The sequence below is a fragment of the Biomphalaria glabrata genome, chromosome 2 (assembly GCF_947242115.1).
Source record: "Biomphalaria glabrata chromosome 2, xgBioGlab47.1, whole genome shotgun sequence".
Taxonomy (NCBI): Eukaryota; Metazoa; Mollusca; class Gastropoda; family Planorbidae; genus Biomphalaria; species Biomphalaria glabrata.
This window is the reverse complement of record NC_074712.1, coordinates 28,427,080-28,452,640: the sequence shown is the minus strand read 5'-3', so window position 1 is coordinate 28,452,640 and position 25,561 is coordinate 28,427,080. Positions and strand designations below refer to the sequence as shown.

General features: G+C 35.3%; 3 protein-coding genes across 7 annotated transcripts in view; 1 reads left to right on the top strand and 2 right to left on the bottom strand.

Annotated features, from left to right (window-relative positions):
- Nucleotides 1-7,111, bottom strand: part of LOC106078254 (calpain-9-like) — a 57,255-nt gene extending 50,144 nt beyond the window's left edge. Inside the window, exon 1 of one of the 3 annotated variants that reach the window (XM_056019876.1) lies at nucleotides 6,919-7,111. The gene's annotated coding sequence lies outside the window, so the exon portion shown is untranslated. The remainder of the gene's footprint in view (nucleotides 1-6,918) is intronic. The other 2 variants (XM_056019873.1, XM_056019881.1) reach the window with 2 other exon arrangements.
- Nucleotides 7,112-9,506: 2,395 nt separating this feature from the next.
- Nucleotides 9,507-24,804, bottom strand: LOC106073730 (alcohol dehydrogenase class-3-like). Its single transcript, XM_056019867.1, has 11 exons — nucleotides 24,598-24,804; nucleotides 23,052-23,153; nucleotides 16,716-16,857; nucleotides 16,291-16,378; nucleotides 15,567-15,699; nucleotides 15,202-15,288; nucleotides 14,359-14,488; nucleotides 13,861-13,994; nucleotides 12,148-12,283; nucleotides 11,388-11,526; nucleotides 9,507-10,385 (listed from the first exon to the last, which is right to left on the bottom strand). Exons 1-11 carry the CDS (start codon nucleotides 24,613-24,615, stop codon nucleotides 10,355-10,357), a joined length of 1,140 nt encoding a protein of 379 aa, XP_055875842.1. The 5' UTR covers nucleotides 24,616-24,804; the 3' UTR covers nucleotides 9,507-10,354.
- LOC129924548 (uncharacterized) lies at nucleotides 18,518-22,227 on the top strand. Of its 3 annotated transcripts, none has more exons than XM_056019870.1 (5): nucleotides 18,518-18,634; nucleotides 20,174-21,483; nucleotides 21,602-21,666; nucleotides 21,824-21,905; nucleotides 22,013-22,227. In XM_056019870.1, exons 2-5 carry the CDS (start codon nucleotides 21,240-21,242, stop codon nucleotides 22,174-22,176), a joined length of 555 nt encoding a protein of 184 aa, XP_055875845.1. In that variant the 5' UTR covers nucleotides 18,518-18,634; nucleotides 20,174-21,239; the 3' UTR covers nucleotides 22,177-22,227. The 3 variants fall into 3 exon arrangements, with proteins under 3 accessions (XP_055875845.1, XP_055875847.1, XP_055875846.1); XM_056019872.1 differs by lacking the exon at nucleotides 18,518-18,634 and adding an exon at nucleotides 18,687-18,796; XM_056019871.1 differs by lacking the exon at nucleotides 18,518-18,634 and adding an exon at nucleotides 18,942-19,081.
- Nucleotides 24,805-25,561: the final 757 nt, after the last annotated feature.

The window sequence follows — 25,561 nt, the reverse complement described above, 5'->3', positions numbered from 1 at the left end:
GGTCAGACAGAGCTTGAAAAGATAAGTTCACACACCTAGGCAGTATAGGTCAGACAGAGCTTGAAAAGATAAGTTCACACACCTAGAGGCAGTATATGTCAGACAGAGCTTGAAAAGATAAGTTCACACACCTAGGCAGCATAGGTCAGACAGAGCTTGAAAAGATAAGTTCATACACCTATGCAGCATAGGTCAGACAGAGCTTGAAAAGGTAAGTTCACACACCTAGGCAGCATAGGTCAGACAGAGCTTGAAAAGGTACGTTCACACACCTAGGCAGCATAGGTCAGACAGAGCTTGAAAAGGTAAGTTCACACACCTAGAGGCAGTATAGGTCAGACAGAGCTTGAAAAGATAAGTTCACACACCTAGGCAGCATAGGTCAGACAGAGCTTGAAAAGGTAAGTTCACACACCTAGAGGCAGTATAGGTCAGACAGAGCTTGAAAAGATAAGTTCACACACCTAGAGGCAGTAAAGGTCAGACAGAGCTTCAAAAGATAAGTTCACACACCTAGGCAGTATAGGTCAGACAGAGCTTGAAAAGATAAGTTCACACACCTAGGCAGTATAGGTCAGACAGAGCTTGAAAAGATAAGTTCACACACCTAGAGGCAGTATATGTCAGACAGAGCTTGAAAAGATAAGTTCACACACCTAGGCAGCATAGGTCAGACAGAGCTTGAAAAGGTAAGTTCACACACCTTGGCAGCATAGGTCAGACAGAGCTTGAAAAGATAAGTTCACACACCTAGGCAGCATAGGTCAGACAGAGCTTGAAAAAGTAAGTTACACACCTAGGCAGCATAGGTCAGACAGAGCTTAAAAAGGTAAGTTCACAGACCTAGGCAGAATAGGTCAGACAGAGCTTGAAAAAGTAAGTTCACACACCTAGAGGCAGTATAGGTCAGACAGAGCTTGAAAAGGTAAGTTCACACACCTAGAGGCAGTATAGGTCAGACAGAGCTTGAAAAAGTAAGTTCACACACCTTGGCAGCATAGGTCAGACAGAGCTTGAAAAGGTAAGTTCACACACCTTGGCAGCATAGGTCAGACAGAGCTTGAAAAAGTAAGTTCACACACCTAGAGGCAGCATAGGTCAGACAGAGCTTGAAAAGGTAAGTTCACAGACCTAGGCAGCATAGGTCAGACAGAGCTTGAAAAAGTAAGTTCACACACCTAGGCAGCATAGGTCAGACAGAGCTTGAAAAGATAAGTTCATACACCTAGGCAGCATAGGTCAGACAGAGCTTGAAAAAGTAAGTTCACACACCTAGAGGCAGTATAGGTCAGACAAAGCTTGAAAAGGTACTTTTACACACCTAGGCAGCATAGGTCAGACAGAGCTTGAAAAGGTAAGTTCACACACCTAGAGGCAGTATAGGTCAGACAAAGCTTGAAAAGATAAGTTCACACACCTAGGCAGCATAGGTCAGACAGAGCTTGAAAAGGTAAGTTCACACACCTAGGCAGCATAGGTCAGACAGAGCTTGAAAAGGTAAGTTCACAGACCTAGACAGCATAGGTCAGATACAGCTTGAAAATGTAAGTTCACACACCTAGGCAGCATAGGTCAGACAGAGCTTGAAAAGGTAAGTTCACAGACCTAGACAGCATAGGTCAGATAGAGCTTGAAAATGTAAGTTCACACACCTAGGCAGCATAGGTCAGACAGAGCTTGAAAAGGTAAGTTCACACACCTAGAGGCAGCATAGGTCAGACAAAGCTTGAAAAGGTAAGTTCACAGACCTAGACAGCATAGGTCAGATAGAGCTTGAAAATGTAAGTTCACACACCTAGGCAGCATAGGTCAGACAGAGCTTGAAAAGGTAAGTTCACACACCTAGAGGCAGCATAGGTCAGACAAAGCTTGAAAAGGTAAGTTCACACACCTAGGCAGCATAGGTCAGACAGAGCTTGAAAAGATAAGTTCACAGACCTAGGCAGCATAGGTCAGACAGTGCTTGAAAAGGTAAGTTCACAGACCTAGACAGCATAGGTCAGATAGAGCTTGAAAATGTAAGTTCACACACCTAGAGGCAGTATAGGTCAGACAGAGCTTGAAAAAGTAAGTTCACACACCTAGAGGCAGTATAGGTAAGACAGAGCTTGAAAAGATAAGTTCACACACCTAGAGGCAGTATATGTCAGACAGAGCTTGAAAAGATAAGTTCACACACCTAGGCAGCATAGGTCAGACAGAGCTTGAAAAGATAAGTTCATACACCTAGGCAGCATAGGTCAGACAGAGCTTGAAAAGGTAAGTTCACACACCTAGGCAGCATAGGTCAGACAGAGCTTGAAAAGGTACGTTCACACACCTAGGCAGCATAGGTCAGACAGAGCTTGAAAAGGTAAGTTCACACACCTTGGCAGCATAGGTCAGACAGAGCTTGAAAAGATAAGTTCACACACCTAGGCAGCATAGGTCAGACAGAGCTTGAAAAAGTAAGTTCACACACCTAGGCAGCATAGGTCAGACAGAGCTTAAAAAGGTAAGTTCACAGACCTAGGCAGCATAGGTCAGACAGAGCTTGAAAAAGTAAGTTCACACACCTAGAGGCAGTATAGGTCAGACAGAGCTTGAAAAGGTAAGTTCACACACCTAGAGGCAGTATAGGTCAGACAGAGCTTGAAAAGGTAAGTTCACACACCTTGGCAGCATAGGTCAGACAGAGCTTGAAAAGGTAAGTTCACACACCTTGGCAGCATAGGTCAGACAGAGCTTAAAAAGGTAAGTTCACAGACCTAGGCAGCATAGGTCAGACAGAGCTTGAAAAAGTAAGTTCACACACCTAGAGGCAGCATAGGTCAGACAGAGCTTGAAAAGGTAAGTTCACAGACCTAGGCAGCATAGGTCAGACAGAGCTTGAAAAAGTAAGTTCACACACCTAGGCAGCATAGATCAGACAGATCTTGAAAAGATAAGTTCATACACCTAGGCAGCATAGGTCAGACAGAGCTTGAAAAAGTAAGTTCACACACCTAGAGGCAGTATAGGTCAGACAAAGCTTGAAAAGGTACTTTTACACACCTAGGCAGCATAGGTCAGACAGAGCTTGAAAAGGTAAGTTCACAGACCTAGACAGCATAGGTCAGATAGAGCTTGAAAATGTAAGTTCACACACCTAGGCAGCATAGGTCAGACAGAGCTTGAAAAGGTAAGTTCACACACCTAGAGGCAGCATAGGTCAGACAAAGCTTGAAAAGGTAAGTTCACACACCTAGGCAGCATAGGTCAGACAGAGCTTGAAAAGATAAGTTCACAGACCTAGGCAGCATAGGTCAGACAGAGCTTGAAAAGGTAAGTTCACACACCTAGACAGCATAGGTCAGATAGAGCTTGAAAATGTAAGTTCACACACCTAGGCAGCATAGGTCAGACAGAGCTTGAAAAAGTAAGTTCACACACCTAGAGGCAGTATAGGTCAGACAAAGCTTGAAAAGGTACTTTTACACACCTAGGCAGCATAGGTCAGACAGAGCTTGAAAAAGTAAGTTCACACACCTAGAGGCAGTATAGGTCAGACAGAGCTTGAAAAGGTAAGTTCACACACCTAAGCAGCATAGGTCAGACAGAGCTTGAAAAGGTAAGTTCACACAACTAGGCAGCATAGGTCAGACAGAGCTTGAAAAGGTAAGTTCACACAACTAGGCAGCATAGGTCAGACAGAGCTTGAAAAGATAAGTTCACACACCTAGGCAGCATAGGTCAGACAGAGCTTGAAAAGATAAGTTCACAGACCTATGCAGCATAGGTCAGACAGAGCTTGACAAGGTAAGTTCACAGACCTAGAGGCAGCTTCATAGCAAATGAGAGGGATGCTTACCATGACGTAGCATTCCTCATTCCCCAAAGACAGGCTATTTGGGCTTTAGACAAATATTCAACTAATAACATAATCGTCATCCCAACAGCGACGCATGCATGTGTGACATTGAAGTCATCTGCCAAAATCGAGATAAGACTAAATGCAAAGACAGCAAAAATGGCTTCGACGGATTTTAGGAGTCAGTTACAGAGATCGGATCTAAAAAAAAAAAAAGAATTCCTATGCCGAACTGGGATTCGACCACTTAATGAGGTTGTGACCTCATGAGGTTTGTGGGACATGTCCTCCGACAAAATGAATTACGCATACCAAGAGTTGCGATGACATGAAGGCCAAAACGAGGAAAGCTAAAAAAGGAACGTCCTCGTATAACTTGGCGCCACACTTTCATGGATGACCTCAGAGCAGTGGACACCAGGTGAGAAGACGCTTGCCATCAAATGCACCGAACGGCGCGGGAGGATCTAAGTCACGGTATCCCTAACATTAACCCTAACCTAATAAACTAAAAATATAGGCCACCAAAATAAACAAACCCAAAACCCAATTAAGTCAAGCTTGGGAGGGGGGTGGTAGTGAATTCTCTGTCTTAAAAAGCCTACATTCTCTAGCTTTATGCTTCGAGTAGATTCAGTAGATTTTTGTTTTCTATTATTTTTGTTGCTAGCACGTAGGACACAACAGATACACTCAACAATTCACACCTGAATAATGTCATACTCATAGCATTTCAATTCGGAGCCAGCTGAAATGAATTCAGCGGACTTTAAGAATTGCATTAAAGTAAATAATAACTTGTGTCAACAAGTGTATGTCATAGCTTTGACGTATTTGCAAGGAGATGGGTTCACCGATCACAAAATGATTGAAGAAATTCGTTTCAGCAGCTTGAAAAAGTTGACACTAAACATTGACTTATTGAAGTGTTACTTTGAAGATGTCAGCACTTTCAATAGACTGAGGACATTGTTTCTTTGACCCGCGTTAAGGACTTACGTTCAAACAAACTTTTTATTTTTTTCCCCTGTTGTAGTGTAAAGTTTAATCTGGTAGATTTGACTAGAATGTGCCGATGACTTGAGACACTATATGTATCTGTGCGTGTGAAGGCGGTTGTTTGAAGTTATACATTCCCCATACTTCCCACAAAATCTTGTAAAAGTGGCAATCTCTGTGGGTAAAAATAAATCATTTATCTTATAAAATACAGACGTTACTTGAAAAAAAAGAAGATGATTACGTCCTTCGCGTCATGCATTTAGTCATGCATATTAACCAATGACTTAAATTCTGCCAAGTCATTGGTTTTCCTAGCTGACTTAGGCAACCCATTTCATGCTCTTAATAGCACCAGAGAAGAAGGAGCATTTGTACATATTTGTCTTAGCATATGGGACAAGGAATATGCCTTTATCTTAGTGTCTTTCTGAGTATTTTATTAGATTTTGTTTTTTGTTTTTGAAGATTATGGTTCAGTGTTTTATGTTTAATTGCTACTTTACTTTTGAGTCTTCTGTCCTGAAGGCTTTCTAAATTTAGTGATTTTACTAAAGGTATTACTCTAGTGACACTCTAGTCAAATGTGATAAACCGGACAGTCTGATGAAAATGTCAAACACTCTCACAGTCTTCAAGGATGTAGGACAAATTAAATAAATGTATTTATTTTCCTAAAACTCGATGCTATGTTATTAAATATGTTTTCTAGTGTTTATTTTCATTGCCGCGGCACTGGTAACGTTCAATGAGAATAATACATAGTTATGCCGAGAATACATTGTCAAGAAATGATTGAAATACAAGATATGCCAAACTAACAGATACATTTAGTGGCATTGTGTGTGTGTGTGTGTGTCAAACCACTTAACAAATTTATGGTTTTGCCAAAAAAAAAAAATGGTTTAGCTACAAAATGAACCAGCCTCACAGCTAGATCTAGATCAGGGCCGGACTTAGGCATGGGCAAACTAGGCAGTCGCCCTCCAGTCGTGGGGACCTGGCACAGGATTGAAAACATTTTTGTTCACAGAGAAGAACTAGCTCAACTTGTGCCCAACGTTAGTGTTGAAGTACACTAGGCAATTTTGAGCATTTTTTGTTCGCTGTTTATTTATTATTTTTCAATTTCATTTGGGGCCACCAAATTCACTTCACTCCAATGATCTAAGGCCGGCCCTGTCCCTAGATGCAGACAGCTTAATTGCTACACTCCCCACTTCGCTTATCAAACAGAAGCAAAAAGAATAATGAAATGCAATTTAGTAACAGCAAATAAGCAAAGTCATGGAGGTGAGTTTTAAATTGACGCCACAAATGGACGATCTCTTAAACGTGTTCTGTGCTGCGACGACTGCAAACTTCCGTGTGACCCAATTCATTGCTGTCACACCTGAGTGAATCTCGACAGCTAAACCTGTCACCAAATCTCACCGGCTCTGCTCGCTGCACACACATCCTTTGAAACTTTTCCAATCCAAATGGAAGGGAACATTATTATTTTGTTTCAGCTAAAGACTGCTTTTGACTTTTTCTTTAAAAGATTTATTAATATTTTAGAAGAATGTTTTTTAAAAAAAAACCTGACCTAACTGCTCTTCCTCGTTACCTACTTTAATTGACAACAAAAGTAAATATGTAGGTTAATTTTTTGGGTCAGTAAGTATGTCATAGCAAACTCTTTTTTTTTCCAAACACAACACTGAAAAAAAAAAGGTTTCCACAGAAAATATTCTAATAACTAAGTTTTGTGAAGCATAATCTAGTTCCTATTCTAAATCCAAGTGGTTAATTATTAGGCCTACTTTTTTGTGTGTATCACAATGTGCAATTAATATAAATGACAACTGACGTTTTCTTTTAAGATCTATTTATAACCATTACCAGCTACAAAGTAGGCTAACTTTAATGATAAACAACTTATTAGGAAAATGAATTTAAAATTTAGAATGAAGTCTAGTCATTCAAGATAGACTTAAGACTTCAACACTATAAAGAATTGACAAATAGGCCTAAGTAGGCCTGTAAGAAGTGAATACAATTTAAATACAGGTCAACTCGACATGTTAACAATTATAACAATTTCTTACCTTTAAGAGTACAAATGAATTATAGTGCCCTGTAAACATCAAGTCACTGTCTTAGTGTGAATTATCCACCAAAAAGCACATTTGAAAGTGTTTTGATGTGTGTGTGTGTGTGCAGATCTAGAATCGACTACGACACCTACGATACGCGACTCGCAAACAAGATCAATATAAAAAAGGGGGAGGTAAAACCAAGCTAAGCTGTGTGTGTGTGTCGCCTGCCGGTAACTCGGGTTTGGATCATTACCACTTGTGCTGCTGATAGTCACGGACCACCGCTTACTTTAAAAAAATGCTTTGAATTGACAGTAATTGTTTGGACGCATCGAAGTGAGTAAAATTTCTATAACGACGAACTTTCAGCTTAGGAGAGTTGGTTAGCTTACATGCACAGTGACCTATTTTAAACTTTGGTCTGCTGGCTAAGACCATTTCCATGTCCAACTGGCGAGATAATTGAAAAATACCCACGAGCTATTTTATCCCCGAGTCGTTCATTTAGGCCTATCACCATTGGGCCTGTTTTAACCGGACATTAGGGATAGTTGAGTGCTACTGTCGTCTTTCTTTTGGAGAACGAGATAAGAAAGCTTCCCTCCTAAAAAAGCTTTGAAAATCATCTCATACATTGAGAGAACTCTTGGCAGAAAATGGCTTCCGAAAGAGACATTCAGAGAACTCCTAGAAATGTTGCGGTGTAAACATTTGAGACCTATAGAAAAGCTACAGGAGAAGACGTCTAAAAGAGTAATTAAATCCACCCCCGACAGACAATGAGGGTTTGGTGTGGAATAATTTGTTGATCACACAGTCACAGCACTGGGACTGCTAGACACAAATCTTTATTACCAACATAAGCTTTGAACTAAGGCGGATTGAATACAACGGAAGGTAACTTTGTCTAAGTGTTCAGTGAAGGGCCTAAGCATGGCATGTTACTAGTGTATTATTGGTGTATGTAAAGAGCGTCTATAAAAAGGAGTCCGTTACATTCATAACAGTCACAGACAGCATCCATGTTAATGTAAATCAGCGACTGCCTGTTGATATGTTCATCCTATACTTTCTGTAAATGTTCACATTCGTCCATTTGTCATCGCTGTGAGATGACCAATCCCATACGTGAGATGACCAATGCCATACATGAGATGAGCTGTGAGATGACCAATCACATATGAGAGATGAGCTGTGAGATGACCAATCAGATACATTAGATGATCATGTGAGATGACCAATCCCATACATGAGATGACCTGTGAGATGACCAATCCCATCCATGAGATGAGCTGTGAGATTACCAATCCCATACATGAGATGACCTGTGAGATTACCAATCCCATACGAGAGATGAGCTGTGGGATGACCAATCCCATACATTAGATGATCATGTGAGATGACCAATCCCATACATGAGATGAGCTGTGAGATGACCAATCACATACATGAGATGATCATATGAGATGACCAATCCCATACATGAGATGATCATGTGAGATGACCAATCCCATACATGAGATGAGCTGTGAGATGACCAATCACATACGAGAGATGAGCTGTGAGATGACCAATCCCATACATTAGATGATCATATGAGATGACCAATCTCATACATGAGATGATCATGTGAGATGACCAATCCCAAACATGAGATGAGCTGTGAGATGACCAATCCCATACATGAGCTGTGAGATGACCAATCACGTACATGAGATGAGCTGTGAGATGACCAATCCCATATGTGAGATGAGCTGTGAGATGAGCAATCACATATATGAGATGATCATGTGAGATGACCAATCCCATACATGAGATGATCATGTGAGATGACCAATCACATACATGAGATGATCATGTGAGATGACCAATCACATACATACATACAAGGCTGCTTTTCAAACAGTTATCTTGAGTGGTATCCAGGGCAGCTAATCCTACTAGATTTAGTTAAGATATTCACTAGAAGGTGGGAAGCATGGTCATGATATGACCTGTGAGATGACCAATCCCATACATGAGATGATCATGTGAGATGACCAATTCATACCGATACATACATACAAGGCTGCTTTTCAAACAGTTCATCTTGAGTGGTATCCAGGGCGGCTTATCCAACTAGATTTAGTTGTTAAGATATTCACTAGAAGGTGGGAAAGCATGGTGAAAAGGCTAAGTACACTTGAAATTGCCTTGGCTAACTATAAAGGGGGACTCGAGCAGTTGTGTTTACTGGTCTACAAAAGAGATTGGACCATAGTGCTCTGAGCATTATAAGCATGATAGTAGCGCTATAATAATAATAAGCTTTAATTATTAGTAGTAGTAGTAGATAGTGGAAATAAAAAGATAGCTTGCCCTTGCTATTCCTTGGGTCTTCTTGGTGAATTGAGAAACAAACAAGTCATTCTTTGGAACATTAAAACAACTTTGATAAACATCTCCTAACTTTTATAACAGTCAAACATAACCTAACTTTTGATTAATCAAAGATATAACTTTGACAACAAGTGAAACATCCCCTAACTTGACATATGCAGACTGTCTAAAGACTTTTCCATGAGAAAACACCAAATAGATAAATGAACAAAGACCAGTTCACAGCTGATTAATGTATTTATTATAACAATAACAAGTTTCAATCCTTTGACATGATTCAAGATACAAAAACTCTGATTAAACTATGGCGATTTTCATAAAAGGAGTCAATCTATAAACAGCTTGCTTGTTGGTGTAGGCTTGTGTATAGAATATGGAAGTATTGATAAGTTATGTATTTTTGTTTAATTAAAGAATTTGTGTGGCACTTTTATAACACTGCAGAATCTAATTTCTGAGCTCATCTGCTTGTAGCAAAATAAAAATGATGATATTTAGTTGACTACAGAAAACTTTTTTGTCTCTTTATTTTAACATTTCTCCCAATATTCCTCTTTCACGAAGTTCTCATTTCATTCTCAGCATTTCTTCATATCTCTTTCTCTTCTTTTTTTACTCTTACTGTAAACGTAAAAAATGTAAACTAATATCAGATTACTATGATTAACTTAATTATGAAAATCCCCTAAGACAAGGAAAGAACTTAACATCATTACATCAAATGAAAAGAAACAAAAATATAATAGAAATGCCCTTTTAGAAATCTCTTAGTACATACAAATGCTAATAACAAAAAGTGATTTAAAAACAAAAATTACAAGCAACCTTCAGTTAGTCACAATAAAGTCAAATAGTAAGTACAAATGTAGATGTCACTCAAGGTTCTGATACAAAGTCAATGCATTACTTAAAATATTTAAAAAAAAAATGTTTAAGAAACATATCCTGGCCTGACATTCTCCTGAGAAGCAACATTGTAGAAAGTTTCTCTTCACATCAAATGTTATCAATGAAGCTAGTGTTTGGTCATTTACATAAATGTTTTGCAATATCAGGCTCCATGGAGTTAGTCACCATGTAAAATTACTGTGCGAATGCTGAAAAAAATGTATTAATATTTTAGGAAGTGATAAAATGTTGAATTAATTAAAAAATTTTAATTGCAGAAATATGAAAATTACAGCTTATTTAACCATTTGTAGTGTCATGTCATCATAGTAGGAATGTGGTGTGTGGCTATTTGCTTGGCTTCTGAACCTGGGGTCTTGGGTTCGAATCTCAGTGAAGACTGGGATTTTGAATTTCTGGATTTTTAGGACTCCCATCCACCCAACTCTAGTGGGAATCTGACTTTAGTTGGGGAAAGTAAAGGCGGATGTTCGTTGTGTTGGCCACATTAGTAAACCATCGGCCAAAGAAACAGATAACCTTATCGTCATCACAAGGTCTGAAAGGGGAACTTAACTATGATGGATGTGACATGAATCTAGAAATGATCTGTTGTGTATGTTGGTTGACTTTTGTTTATGTTATATAAAGTCATCATTGTTTATAAATTTGAACCTCTCCCTTTGCTTGATCCTGTGTTAGATTTGGTGGTAGTGGATTAAAAACTAAAGAATTTGAGAACAAATATATTGTTAGAAATGAAATGAGAGACATAACAATATGCATGTATGTATGTATTTTAATTTACTAAAAAGAAATATATAAAAAATACTTTGAAAAAAAAAAAGCTGATATTATGTGTAATTGTATCAATTAGTTTGGATCATCTAGACTAACAATAATAGATTTCTGTGATTAGAAATATTTTCACCAATTGTTTTTACTTAGTGCAATTTCATGCTTTTAGCTTTCTCAATGTGCTATGATCCTATCACTTGCCTGAACCAGTAGGGAAAGGGGGAGAGGTGACTGTGATAGCCTCCTCAAGCCAACACTGTGCCAGCAAAATGATTGTGAAAATAGGTTTCATAGCTATCTTTTAGTTAGTTTTAAACTTTTAAAGAGATGACCTAATTCTCTATCTAAAGTATAAAGGGGACTAATTCAACTTATACCGCCACATCTTTCAAGTACAAGACAGAGAGACTGACCTTTGTCCAGTGTGCATGTAGTGAAATGCATCATTAATACTGTCCAGTGGCAATGTGAAACTCACAAACTCATCCACTTTGATCTCTTTCTTCAGGTATTCCTCAACAAGTTTAGGAACTGAGTCACGACTCTTCCAGCCTACAGACAGAAAGTTGTTGTTTTTTTAATCCCAATAGAATTTTCTTAGGTATGCATCTTTTCTAGGATTTAACAGTCAAAGTTACAAACAACAAACAGCAATACTCTAACATCACACTAATGTACTTAGTCACATGTTTTGTCTAGCAAGAAAACTAACTAATGCTTAATGTAAACCCCAACCATTGTCAATTATTCAATAAAACAGTGACTTCCTAAAATCCGCAATTAAAACTCATATCTTCACCAGGTTCATTAGGTGTGATCTTTTGCAGTATAGAAGATATTTTAAATTGTATTTGCTTGATTCTTAGAAAATTACTTTAATCTTTTTAGTTAATTTTTCTTCATTGAAATATTGTTCTAAAAAAATTTTTTGAATAAAATTAGATTTTTTGGGCAAAATCATAAAAAATGTATATATGATGCATACTAATTTCATCCCTAATTCCCCCAATTTTCTAATTCTGCCTTGCATTAAATAAATGTTCTACATATAAATGTTAAAACATATTTAAATACATAGTTTCCAGGTAAAATTAATTCAAGTAAAGTGATTTTTATTTTAAAACTAGAGTTTTGCTTTATAACTTGTGTAACACAAAAATATGAAACTCTCACCACCAAAAGCAGATCCTCTCCACACACGTCCAGTCACCAGCTGAAATGGCCTTGTACTGATCTCTTGACCAGCTCCAGCAACTCCAATAATAGTTGACTCTCCCCATCCCTTGTGACAGCACTCCAGTGCAGCTCTCTATATAAATCAAGAGAGAAGGATATCAACAAGTGATTCTATCAGACTTACATTATACATCTTTCTAGCTCTGATAATATACGAAAATGATAATTCAATCTTTATGGTCATATCAAGAGGTCCTCAGAACTTGCAAACACTTTCCTTAAGGGAAAGAAGAAGAGGCAGACAAAGAAAGTGATGGGAAGACAACTTCAAAATTTTTGGCACATTGGCACAATTTAGGCCATGTCGTGCCCGTAATCTTCAAGGATTACTCTCCCTTCATATCACCAGAGCTAAATTCCATACAGTTCAATCATTAAAAGCAAGGTCTATTGACAGTTAAAATCTTAAGGTTAATAAAAATTCCACAATTTAGAGAAAGACAGTCAACAGATCTTGAGTAGAGCTCCAACAGATTAAGGGATAGGTGAGGGTGATTTTTTTGTTCTTGCCCTGATAACAGAATTCACAATTTAACATTTTTTGTAACTTACAAATATAGCAAACAAAATAAATATCCTAAGGGAAAAAATAAAAATCTTGAGCTGTTATAATAAATTAACCTCTTATTATCTTCATGATTTTCTACTAACAAACTGATGTTTTATATTTACCATATATTCTATAAAATCTAAGCTGCAGTCTTTGGAAATGAAAATCAAAAATAAAAAAACAGACAAAAAAACATCGAAAGCTTAAGCCTTCGGATGTTAGCACAGGTCGTTTGTTTTCCTCATGATATCCTTGTGCCAAGCATGCTGATGTCTAACCAAGAAACACAAGATCACTGTGCAGTGGCATCATGGACAAAGGATGAGGAAGTGTTACGGATAGTGATTGGAAGGGTTAGAATGATGAAGTACTGGTGGAGCCTTACAGACCCTTGCAATGATAACACATAAATATGTTTGATCTCATAAAAATACATACCCTTTGTAAATTTATTTCCATTTCAATTAAAGATTGTGTAAATGTTATTTTCAACATTTGTTTTAAAATCTTAAACACAGTGTCAAGCATCAATGAAACAGTACAAAAAGAGTTAAGAGTTAGCTTTTGTGGCCTGTCCAACAATTTCTGAGTTTTTAGCTTCAAGCTACAAATATTAGCTACACCCCAAATTGGGGCCTTCAAAAAGGATAATAATCTTTTTTTAAATTGGAAGTTTAATAATGATACAAAATGGGGGTTCAATTTAAAAAATCTATTATGAAGAACATATTTTTTAAATGTTAATAAAATAAAAAAACTTAACTATTAAAGACAAGTGAATCTGCTGAAGTTTTACTATCACTCTAAAAATGGAGGCAAGAAAAAGCATAAGATCATATGTGAATCATGAGTGTAGATATGTTGTGAATGTTACATTTATCAGATATTAGACTATTAAGTTGAAACTAGTTTAAGGGATTTTTAGAATAATTATATTTTTTAACCCCCAAAATATGATCAACATAAAATCCTTATTCTTGAACTTGGCGGTAACGAGAGAATACATTTTGAGCTTTGCCAACAAAAAGTAAGAATAAAATAATACTTTTTATTTGTATGACCCTATATAAATGTAAATGAAAATATTTTAATGTACTAACCATGGTGTGAACATTGCCAATACACTCAAAGGTGAAATCAAAGCCACCATCAGTCTTGGATAGAACAACATCTTGGATTGTCTTATCAGGATAGTCATTAGGATTGATGAAATCAGTAGCACCAAACTTGGAAGCTGAGCATAAAAAAAAACAAGTCTTGCTTATAAATTATATGCCAGTATCAGAGAATACGAAGGACATTAACAAATAACTGTAAAAAAACATTTACAGTATGACATCTGAAACAATTAAACATCTCAAATGATCTGTTTTCAATTAATTTAGAGTCTTCTTAGTTATACCAAGACAAAAAAGATTTTTGTGATATCAGTGCGGATATAATTAGGGCAATAAAGATTAATATACTATAAAGATCTCAGGAGTTTAAATCAATAAAACCTATTGTTTCTGTTGGCACAAGTGAGCTTCACATTACACAAGCCACAGAGCTTGAGGGAACTTTAAGCTAGTTCAAACCAAACATCACTGCCAACTTACCAGTTTCAAACTTGGCTGGATTGATATCAATACCAAATATTTTGGAGGCTCCAGCTTTCTTACAGCCCATGATGACAGCCAGACCAACAGCACCAAGACCCCAAACACCACAAATAGAGCCTGGTGTAACCTAAATACATATACACATTTAATGAGAATACTAGTCAAGTACACAGTTGAACAATCCTAAGTTTAAAGTGTAACAACAGCAAAAATGTGATTTCTTTTTTCATTTCTGAGAAAGCAAAACTACACAAAGAAGAGTTATGAAGATAACAGTGAACAATGAAAAGATTCTAAGACAACTTCCTCAAGGTCTCACACAGAGCAAGTTCTGTGCTTGTAAGTTCTTAAGCATTATGAATATGTGCATTTAGTTTGATTGTGAATCTTTTGTGACAAGTTTGCAAAGAGGCTTTCATTTCTGCCCAGCTGGAGATAACCTCCAAGTTAATCAAGTGTTTTGACCTTATATACTAAACAGCAACAGACTCTTACAAAGTTTACTGATATGGGTAAATGTATGTTATGAAAATCAAATGAATGAAAATGAATTCTTTATATAATCAAGCATGCATAGAATATTGTGCACAAATTTTAATAGATAATATAAAATGATTAAAAACATGCACTCAATCAATGACACCTCAGTTTAAAAAGAAAAGAAAGTGTCCTTATTTCAACATTGTGATGGATCTATTTAATTGATGTATTGCTGGGAATGTACTCCCATTACTAAATCTGTTTTGCTAATAGCTGGCACTTTATATCCTCTCTAATATTCTATATCTTCTGTATGTGACAATTGGACTAAATCTAACAAAACAGGATTGTGAAACTTACCTTTGCAGTATTAATAGCAGCTCCATAGCCAGTTGAAATGCCACAACCCAGAAGGCAAACTTTTTCTAGTGGTGCTTCAGGAGCCACCTAAATATTTATTTTTTAAAAAGATTGGAATATCTATCTAAATATATACAAACAATGAAATAAATCAAAATAAAGGCAGGATACCATAAAATTACACTATTATTGTGAAAAAATAACTGGAACTTTTATAAATATGGCATTTGAGTATGCACATCTTTTTACTCAAGGCGGTATATAAAAACCTTATAAAAATCTTAATATGTACTCCACAGTAACTCAAAAATCTATATACAAATAGGTTATGAAAACATTTGATAACATTAAAATTCTCCAATTACCTTGGCTATGGATATCTCTGCACACACAGTGTATTCTGAGAATGTTGAACAGCCCATAAAATGAAAGAGTTGTTTCCCATTGCAAGTGAATCTACTAGTTCCATCAGGCATTACACCTTGTCCTTGGGTTACTCTGACATTTTAACAGAAATATGTATCCAATTACAGAATTCATACAATAATTGTTAGTTTCCTACAGATTTTGAGGCCACCTCTTGATAATAAATACAGCATCCTAAAAGAGTTTTTTTAAACACTAGAAATGTCTCTTAAAATACTTCAAAGATCACAAGGTAACACATATATCCATGTATTATTATAATTATTCATGTTAATTAGAGAAACAAATGTGCTTAGTAATTAGATTCCTGATTTGTTGAAGTAAGCCATTCTAAGTTCAAATGCCACTTGGCAGGAAAAAATTCATGGATGTATTTGTCCTAGTAATGGCATATGAAAATAGTTATTTTTTAGGGTATTTTATAAGATTTTCTTTGTTTAATTGTGAGAAACTTATTATTGATTATTATTGTTACTTAACTTAATCAGTTCTGGAGTGTACTTTTATAATTTAGTCATATTTCTTAATCTTCTAATATTAGTGACGACAAGTAAAATAATTTTTTAAAACTGAAATGCAGCAAATGCTACAAAGGCGACAATTTACTCTCTACCAATTAGACGTCTTTACTTAAGTAATAAACAATGTAATGAAGATTCCTACCTTATTTTCTGGCAGAGATTTGTTTTAGGACTCTTGCAGAATTTACAGTCATAGCACTGAGGAATGTAGAGTGGAATCACATGATCCCCTGTAGGAAGAAACAGTGTCAAGCAACTAAGAAAAAAATATGAAGATTAACTTCTTCATAAAAAAAATTATTTATGGAAGTTAATTGTATTTTGTTGATTATTTATGTGTATAAATATGTATAAATTATAAATAATAATTAATATTTAATCTGTGGTAGTCAATTGACTTCTTTTTATATAAAAAAAATGTACTACATGCTAAAAAGTAAATGTTCTATATGGCAAAGATAAATAGAACAAAATAAACTGAAAAGCTAATTAATACAATTTTTAAGCCCTTCCTATACAATAGTTAAAAAAAAAAATTTCAACCAAAGAATATAGCTTATAGATTACCTGGTGCAACTGTGGTGACTCCTTCACCAATACTTTCAACTATACCCCCTCCTTCATGGCCAAGCACTACTGGAAAAATGCCTTCTGGGTCATGACCTTCTAACGTGTAAGCATCCGTGTGGCAGACACCAGTAGCTAAGATCTGCAATGTGTATGTATTGATATTTTAAATGTACATTAAAACTGTTGACTTTGTTTTAATCCCATACACCTTTACTAACAACAATAGTTGCTTAAAAAAAAGTGAAGAAAAATTAACTAATAAATTTAAGGACAAACAATTTTTTTTTTTCAAGTTCTAACAAAAATCAATAAATGTAACACATATACTGAATTCCTAGTTAATTTATTTATGCTTAATAAAAACAAGGCTTTCACTTTTTAAAGTTAATAACAATCTCATTTCACTTTTCACCACTCTGGCTTAGAAAACAGACTTAGAAAGATGTTGACATTAGAGAGCGAAGACAATGGAGTTCTGCCCAAGTCTAGGGCTTAAGAAAAATCTAAGCAAAAGACATTGTTATGCTATGTGTTTGTGATACAATGTTCTATTAATAAAACACCTGTTGAGTTGCCTTCCTTGAGCTTATAACAATATGATGTCTTCAAAGGATTCAAATGCTTCAAGACTTTGAGCTCAATAAAATTTTATTGCAATTGAACAAATAATTGCAAATCTAAATAAAGAGCTACTTAAGGTACAGACATAGATTGATTCATACTTACCGTACCTACTAAATCATACACAAGAGCTTACAAGCAGAAGAAATACTTGACTAAGTAAAAAGAGAATATTAGTGAAAAATGGTTGCTTTAAATTACCCCAGTACATTTACAACACATTTCTCAAGCAGCGAGAATTAATTTTTCATGTACTATAAACAGTTTTTAATGCAGCCACATATTTTTATTTTTGTCCAAGAGCCTGCTAGACCAATTGGGGTACAAGTGATATGTTGACTAGTTCCCTCCATGAAATGTTTTTTTTTGCATTTTTACAAAAAAAGAATTTATGTGATATATATATATATCAAAACTGCATCCCAGAATATAATATATGAGTGTTTCTCCAGTACTGGTTACAACTAGGTGTTGGTTCACTAAAAAGTCCGTATTTCATAAGATTGTTATTCAAATGTGACAATTTGCATTACATTGCATTAAGAAATGGTTAATCTATAAATTTTGATATTTTGAGCTCATAAGGTGCTAGGGATATTATTGAAATTGTAAAAAATGTGTGAAATTACTACCCAAAATGGCGGCTTTTGATGTAACACGGAACACCATGGTATGATTGAATTAATATCGTACTAAAACCAAGGGGCATAAAACTTCCATCTTTGTTGGAATATGTTAACAAGATCCTCATATTTCAATGTCATTATTTAGTTTTTCTCAAGGTTATCAAAATATTGATTAAACACGGCCACAAAAAGGCGTTTGAGGCGCATCGCGATGTGTCCCACTTTATACGGAATTACAATCCTCTATGAATTGTAAACAAGAAATAAATAATATGCTCAACATTGCATTTCTGTTACAGCAAGCATTAAAGATTTCTTTTAAAGTATTTTTTTTGTTAAAAGCTTTCTAAACATGCATAACGAGCTTAAAATAGGTCGAGGTGTCCCAGATGAAGCGCCTGTGCTGCGTGTGTTAAGAGTGGGATTATTTTTCCCACGACACTACTTTTTTATGAATGAGAGTTCTTTTGAGCATCACAGGTATTGTGTAGAACAAAAGAGTGCCGTTTCCGCTGGAAATACTAGCGTAGTAATTAACAGGAGTATGTAAACAATAGCGTGTCCCACAATTAACCATTGATGCGCCTCAAGCGTCGACACGATCAATCGCCGGCAATCTTGCACAAAAACCTCATTTAATCTGTTTTTTGTGAATCAACAACCCATCAGGTACGTAGATATTTCATTATTCTACTGAAATTTAAGCTTATTACAAATAAGTTTGATTGCAATATCCTAATCGAAGTGCTTTTTTTATTACGAGGTTACTAAATTTAACCATTCAATCATGACGTCACGTGAAGCGTCTTGAACACAATTTAGTCTTAAATCGTAAAGTTAATCAATTTTAAAGCCTGTTACTAAACAAAAAGTTTATATTTCTAAAACAATTATGTTGATGTAATAGTAGACGTGTGTAGGGATTTAAAATAATTAATTTGTTTTTATTTTGAGAAGTAAATTATATTAGGCGTTGAGGCGCTCCATGGGACCCCGTGCTGGTGTTTTCCATGCATAAATTATGGCGTCACATGTAGCGTCTAATGCGAGTTCAGGATTTGTTACGTTTTCTGTATTCATGGAAGTTTTAATTAAGATTAAATGATTTTAATATATGTAATAAACTATTTTCATAATTAATCATTTTAAATGAACATTTTTTGACATCTTTCATTTTATATTTTTTGTAATTTTACTTTACATCGTTTGGGGCGTTTCAGTGGACACTACTCCGTTTGTTTACAAATGGTGTCCTAGTTTGCGTCTGTTAAGTCCAAATAGATTTTAGTGATAGTTTGTTAAAGATTTTACAGTGTCAGATAATATTAGCTACATCTAAAAGAAATAAAGCGGTACTGTTTAAGAAATATTAAATAATTAAAATTTACTTATTACTGTAAATAAGATTTAGAACTATTTGATCTTACGTTTGAGGCGCATCTCGGACACTTGTCTTTAAAACTTTAAAGAGCTTAACTCTAGATCTAGAAATCTAGACTGATTAGACCTCTAGACCTAAATCTAGATTTACTCTAGATCTAGATCTAATTATGTAATTCATTATCTACATTTACTCTAGATCTAGACCTAGATCTAATTATGTAATTCATTATATTATAGCTAGATTTACTCTTGAGTCTTGATCTAGACCTAGAGTAGAGTAGAATAGTCTAGTCAGTCTAGATCTAATTCAATATCTAGATTTAGATCTAAACTAGATTATTAGATTAGAAATCATTTATGAATCTAGACTAGTGACTCTAGACTAGATCATTATATAATGACTAGATTTAGAATCTAATTTTAGATTTAATAATATATTTTTCTTTAAATTGACCAGTATCTAGAAAAATATCTAGAGACTAGATCTATATTATAGACCTATTCTATATTAAAATGTAGATTGTATCTAAAACAAAGTTTTGTTTAACCTGCACTTAATTTCCATTGTATTGTTTATTCAGTATATTCAATTATATTGTATTCAGTTCTTTCAGTCTACCACTGAATGATTATAACTTAAGTTAATATAATTAACAGTACTAGTCCTATACTATTGATTGAGTTATCCCTATCAAGCAATTATGGGCATTACTAGACTAGATTTAAATAATGCACCAATATATAAATATGTTTATGAAATTTATTAGTAGGCCTATATTATATATAATAGATCTATTTATACTTATACATTTTTATAAATTACAGATTTCAGTAATGGAGTATCTGTTAGAGTTTCAAGGCGTCTACAAGCCAAGAAAGACTCTAAATTTACAAGCATCAAAGCCTGAGTCTCTAACACGTGTTGCTGTTTTAGAGCAGAGAAAAAAGGAAAGGTTGAGAAAAGCTGCATACAGGGCCTAGTTAAGCCCACATGAAAAAGCTTGGATAAACAGAAAACGCAAAGAAAGAAAACAGCAAGCTAATAGTCCACTTAATGTCATCTCAGCAGAGGTTGGTGAATCACTAGGTACTGGATTCCAGACTCCAGTGGCAAAAAGAATGGCTGTTTCAAGGGCTTTGATGAAATTGCCTAGGTCACCCAAGAAATATGCTGCAGTTTTTGATGGTCTCACACAAATATGCTCCCCAAGAAAAAGTAAAGCTGTCCATGACATACGCTTTCTGCGCCTACCTGAGAGAAGAAAGCTCATCCTTCTAAACAACATTAAAGAAAGTATCAAAACCTAACTACACTCCACCAGCAAAAAAAAAAGTCAGATGTCTAGTGCTCATAGACAAGTACTCTGCAGTATCCTTAGTAAGTACAACAAACTCAGAGGTTGTGCTACTCATTTCTAACATTTGGTCAAGAAGTTTTATGTCCAAGTGCAAATCAGAACAAATTGCAAGAAAAAAAATGACGTGATTGCATTGCACAAAATGCCTTGGAAACAATATTCATTTTTTACAGTAGAGGGGATGTCTCAAGAACTGATCCCTCTCAATCATCTGTTAGTGCTCAAACAGGAAAACGTTTCATGCAAAAGCTACTTAACATAAGATGCAGTCTTGCTTATGTGAGTTGTGTTTGAAGATTTTTCTTTATATAGAGGGCATTAATAAATTTCTGATCAAAAAAGGACACAGAGAGCTGACATTAATAAATCCAGCTTCATCACTTGACTTAACTCTATGCCCAAGAACTAATGCCAATTGTTTTCATAAGCTGCAGTGCATTGAAAGATCATGTAGCAACTGTGGTGTGGATTTAATTAACAAGTATTGAGCCTTTAAAAAATTGCACAGATGAATTAGCAGAGTGGAGTATAGTATGTGGTCAAAGATGACGGATGAGTATGTTCAGAGTGATGGTACACTGCAAAAGGTATCAAAGTGGCGACCAGTAAATAAAGAAGGATCTTTTAATGACCTAGTGAGAGGTATTACACCTAACACTATTGCTTACAGAAATAGAAGCTGTTTCTGCTATCCATGCAGAAATTCATATGGCAGTCAGTGCCTGCATGATGAAATATGTGGCTCTTGGAAGGTGTTCAAACTTCAGAAACAAAATGGTAAGTACTTGTATTTATTTATTTTTAAATAGCACTTTACAATTATCTGTGAAAAAAACATTATTCATTTTAAAATTACGTAATTGATTTCTAAATGAAATTGTTTCTTTTTCTTCAGTAGTGCAATCTCAGTCAAATCTTGAAGACTCTTTGGATGTCAGTCCCATATGCTCAAATTCAAAGGTAAAGAGCTTTTACATATATAAACATTTTAAACATTTTCATTGAATCTTATGTTACCTGTATTGTATAAGTTGTTTTTTAATAATATACCCTGCTAAATAATTTTAGACTCATTTTAGAAATTAAGTATTTCAGCCTCATGTTGTTGTTTTTTCAGGCCCAAACAATTTCCTTCACTCATCAAAAGTACATTGTAAATAGCTGTGTGATTGTCAAGTATGGGGAAATATTCTATCCAGGTATAATTTTTTGCACTGTGTACCTTTTAATTTCAATAAACAAGTTCAAAGTATGTTTTAGATTGAAGTATTAACTTTTCAACATTGCTGGTAATTTTTTCTAACAGGAGTTGTGATAGAAGTCCTGGATGATCAGCGCAGAAACAATTTTTTAAAAAGGCACAGAAATAAAAGAAATATATTTGTATATCCAGAAGTGCAGGACATACAGTTAGTGTATGCAGACATGATTGTTACTGAAGTGATGTTGATACCAATGGCAATAGTTTGAGAGTGGAATGTTTTGATTTCTGAATTTGTCAAATAAAATTTGTGTACAGTTTTATGTGTTTTCTTTTCTTTCTTTTTTTTTTCAAACCTTTTTCTGTGTGTTAAAACTAACAAAAGATATAAAATATATATTTGTCAATAATTAAAAATAATAATGATCATTCACTTGTGCACAGATAAGACAAAAATATAAACTTATAAACATTATTTTAAAAAATGGTGTCCCATGAAGCACCCGCGACATTTTGTGAAATTAAAGCAGCATTTTTACAAATGGGTACTTTATGACTAGAATAGTGAACTTAATAACAAGTCTAATGGATCACTTTAGTGCAAAAATAAAATAATTTCTATATTCTCACAGAATATCTTTTAAAAAAACTTTAACTTGTAGTGTCACAGGTGCTACGGTGTCCCAATTTTTGAATTGAGCTCAAATCCACTTTTTCTATGCAAAAGCATAAATTTCAGTATCTAAAGACTAATATCAATAAAGACAGTTATATTATGCTAAAATACAATGAATTTATCAATTGGTCGTTGTTAAATTATCAAGTGGTGTCCCGGTGATGCACCTGTGACGCAAAAGGGGGTACCCCTTGAATAGACACTGCTGTCAAAATCTACATCTTGCAATTCATTTTCTATTGATAAATTCTTAAAGTGAACTGGTTGAAGAAGTGAATACAGTTGAAATGAAACCAAAAACTTCAACTTTAATTTTTAGCATAATGTGACACTTTTTGGCACCAGTACTGGAGAAACACTCATATATACTTATTTTACATTTATGGTTAAACTGACTGAGACACTTAGTAACTTCAAATCTAAATGGTATCAAAGTTTGAGATTATAATCTAATTTATGTTTACATACCCTTATTCTAACCTCACCAGCTTTGGGTGGCTCAACTTCAACTGTTTCTATTGTAAGAGGCTTTTTGGCCTCCCAGGCTACAGCAGCTTTGCATGAGATTACCTGGTCAAAATTTAAAAACAAATAAAGTGGAAAAAAGTATTTTTTTCATAAAATTACAATTTCATACATAATGAGTAACTTCTAAATGACTTTAAAACTGTTACAGTCGTTCTTTTAAAAAATTATTATGCCCTAGGGATAATAATAAAGCTTTTCTTTGAGTCTGAAAATTAATAAGGAATGCAGCATTTCCAGTGGCTACGCAGCCCCAGCTGTGACCTATATATTTTGCCACAATCGTGGCAAGCATAACGATCGTCTGCCGGTGGTCGATTAAGATTTTCTTTTTTCCGCCTGGGTCTGTTCCCGGCAGCAGATTTTCCTTTGGTCTCAAATGTGTATCCCATGGCCTTTGTGAGTGACCTCCAGCTGTCTCGTTCTATTGCCGCTTGCAACCAGGTGCTCTCTTCTAAGCTAAGGCAAGTTGGCACCTAAGCTGGACTTTAAAGAGTTTCCGTTGACCAACTTTTGGTTCACCAAAAAGACTGCTTTTGGCATACGTTCGTCCCCCATATGGGATACATGCCCTGCCCAGCGTAACTGTCGGACCATAAGAAGTCCCTCTATACTGTCCATGCCAGCGTTTGCAAGGACATTGCTGTTTGTAGTGCGGTCTTGCCATGATGGAGCGTCCTAGCCAGATGGTTATCAACTTCCCTTGAAAGCAAGGCGTCATTTGATGCTATACTTCCTAGATAAGTCTAACTGCACTATGGATATCTAAATTTTAAAACCCAGTCAAGCCTACTAGACCTAGAGGCTGACTCTAGGAAAGTTATAGCCCACACATTTTTTAAAAGTAAAAGCAAGTTTTTTCTGACAAGAATGTTTACAGTTGAAATTTTAATGCAACTTGGTGTACTGTAGTTGTGTTAGGCTGCATTTGTTCCAGAGTAAGATTTTTTTTCTTTTTGGTTTTATATCATTATTTATTGGTTACTGCTTTTAATTTATGACTGTGTATTTTAAAGATACCATAGCCATGGTCAAAAAAATGCATGGTCATGGTCAGATAATCCAGGGTTTATTTCATAATTTTATTTACCACTAATCCAGGCCTGTTAGTGTTAGTTAGAAATAGATCTATTAATCTATTATGTTGTTTAGTCTTGTTGTTAAGTTAAGTAAATAGAGAATCTAGATCTAGATCTAGAGATAGATCTAGAATCTACTACTACTATCTAGATCGAGAGATAAATCTAGAATCTAGATCTCTATATTATTATATATATAATTATATAGATCTATATTTCTATATCTAGATTCTGGATACCTAGTCTAGGATAACTAGTCTAGGCCTAGGTGACCACTACTAGGTCAGAGTCTGACTAACTATAACTAAGTATGACTATAGACTATAGTGATAGTGTCTATAGTCTGACTATACTTTTTATAGATCTAGACTCTAGACTCTAGTAACCTTAAAAATGGTCAGATCACTTACTTTACCAGCTGTTGACATGGTAATGGTAAGGCTAAGTTAAGGCTGGGTCTTTTGGTTTATAATTGTTATAGATAGATGCGAAATCTATCAAAGTATCATATGCCAGGTGCTGTGTGTGAAAATAAAATAGTCTAGACCTCTAGTCTGTCTAACAGACTCTAACTAACTAGATAGATCTAGAATGAACCAATAGATGCACAGACCTAGATATAAAGATAGATTCTCGGAATAGATCAAATACATCTTTATTTTCAACTCAAAAGAACGGATATTCCGGAAATGTACCTTTAGACTCTAGACCAGTGGTCTTCAACGGGGGCGATATCGCCCCCTAGGGGGCGTTTTCGAGATTTTGGGGGGCGCTGAGAGCCAAAGGGGCGGTAGGGGGGCGCTGGGCACACAATGGGGCGGTAAGGGGGCGCTGGGCATAAAGGCGGAAAGAAGAATCTAAAGGTGCTCTGAAACAAAACAAATTTTAAAATACTTGAACATTATAGCTGGGAAACTAAATATAGACAAATTATAGATAACTTGCTTCTAATTTAAGAACAGAAACAGCGTTAGAAATTGAGTTCGGGAATCCCATTTTCTATTTTTAAATTCTTACTCTTTTGCTGTGATTGCCGTGTATTTATTGTCTTTGGATTTCGCGCGTATAAACGTTTAAAATTTGAGAAACAAAGTAGGTAATACGCCTTTTAGATTATAGTTTATTTTATCTACATATGTTAATATATTGATATGTAAATGTTAATTGCAAAAAAAAACAACAACATTAAAGCTAACATTTAACAGAATAATTTAACTTTTTAAAAACAAAAAACATTGATAAAATGTTGTTACGAAAACTCACTGGTATGTCATGTAATATTTCCTTGAGATTTAGTGAATTGCCACTAGAAAAAAAGTAAGTTCTACTTTGATGGCATTTTCAGATGAGGTTATGAAACCAAGTCGGCTTCAC

Bases quoted from the DNA above. Each gene is read 5' to 3' on its own strand.
- LOC129924548 (XM_056019870.1), top strand. From the start codon at position 21,240: ATGTGGTCAAAGATGACGGATGAGTATGTTCAGAGTGATGGTACACTG. The intron at 21,484-21,601 runs GTAAGTACTTGT...CTTTTTCTTCAG, and splicing joins CAAACTTCAGAAACAAAATG to TAGTGCAATCTCAGTCAAAT. The intron at 21,667-21,823 runs GTAAAGAGCTTT...TTGTTTTTTCAG, and splicing joins CCATATGCTCAAATTCAAAG to GCCCAAACAATTTCCTTCAC.
- LOC106073730 (XM_056019867.1), bottom strand. The intron at 13,995-14,358 runs GTAAGTTGGCAG...TTTTATGCTCAG, and splicing joins TCCAGCCAAGTTTGAAACTG to CTTCCAAGTTTGGTGCTACT. The intron at 10,386-11,387 runs GTCAGTCTCTCT...CATTTTTTTCAG, and splicing joins TACATGCACACTGGACAAAG to CATTCGCACAGTAATTTTAC.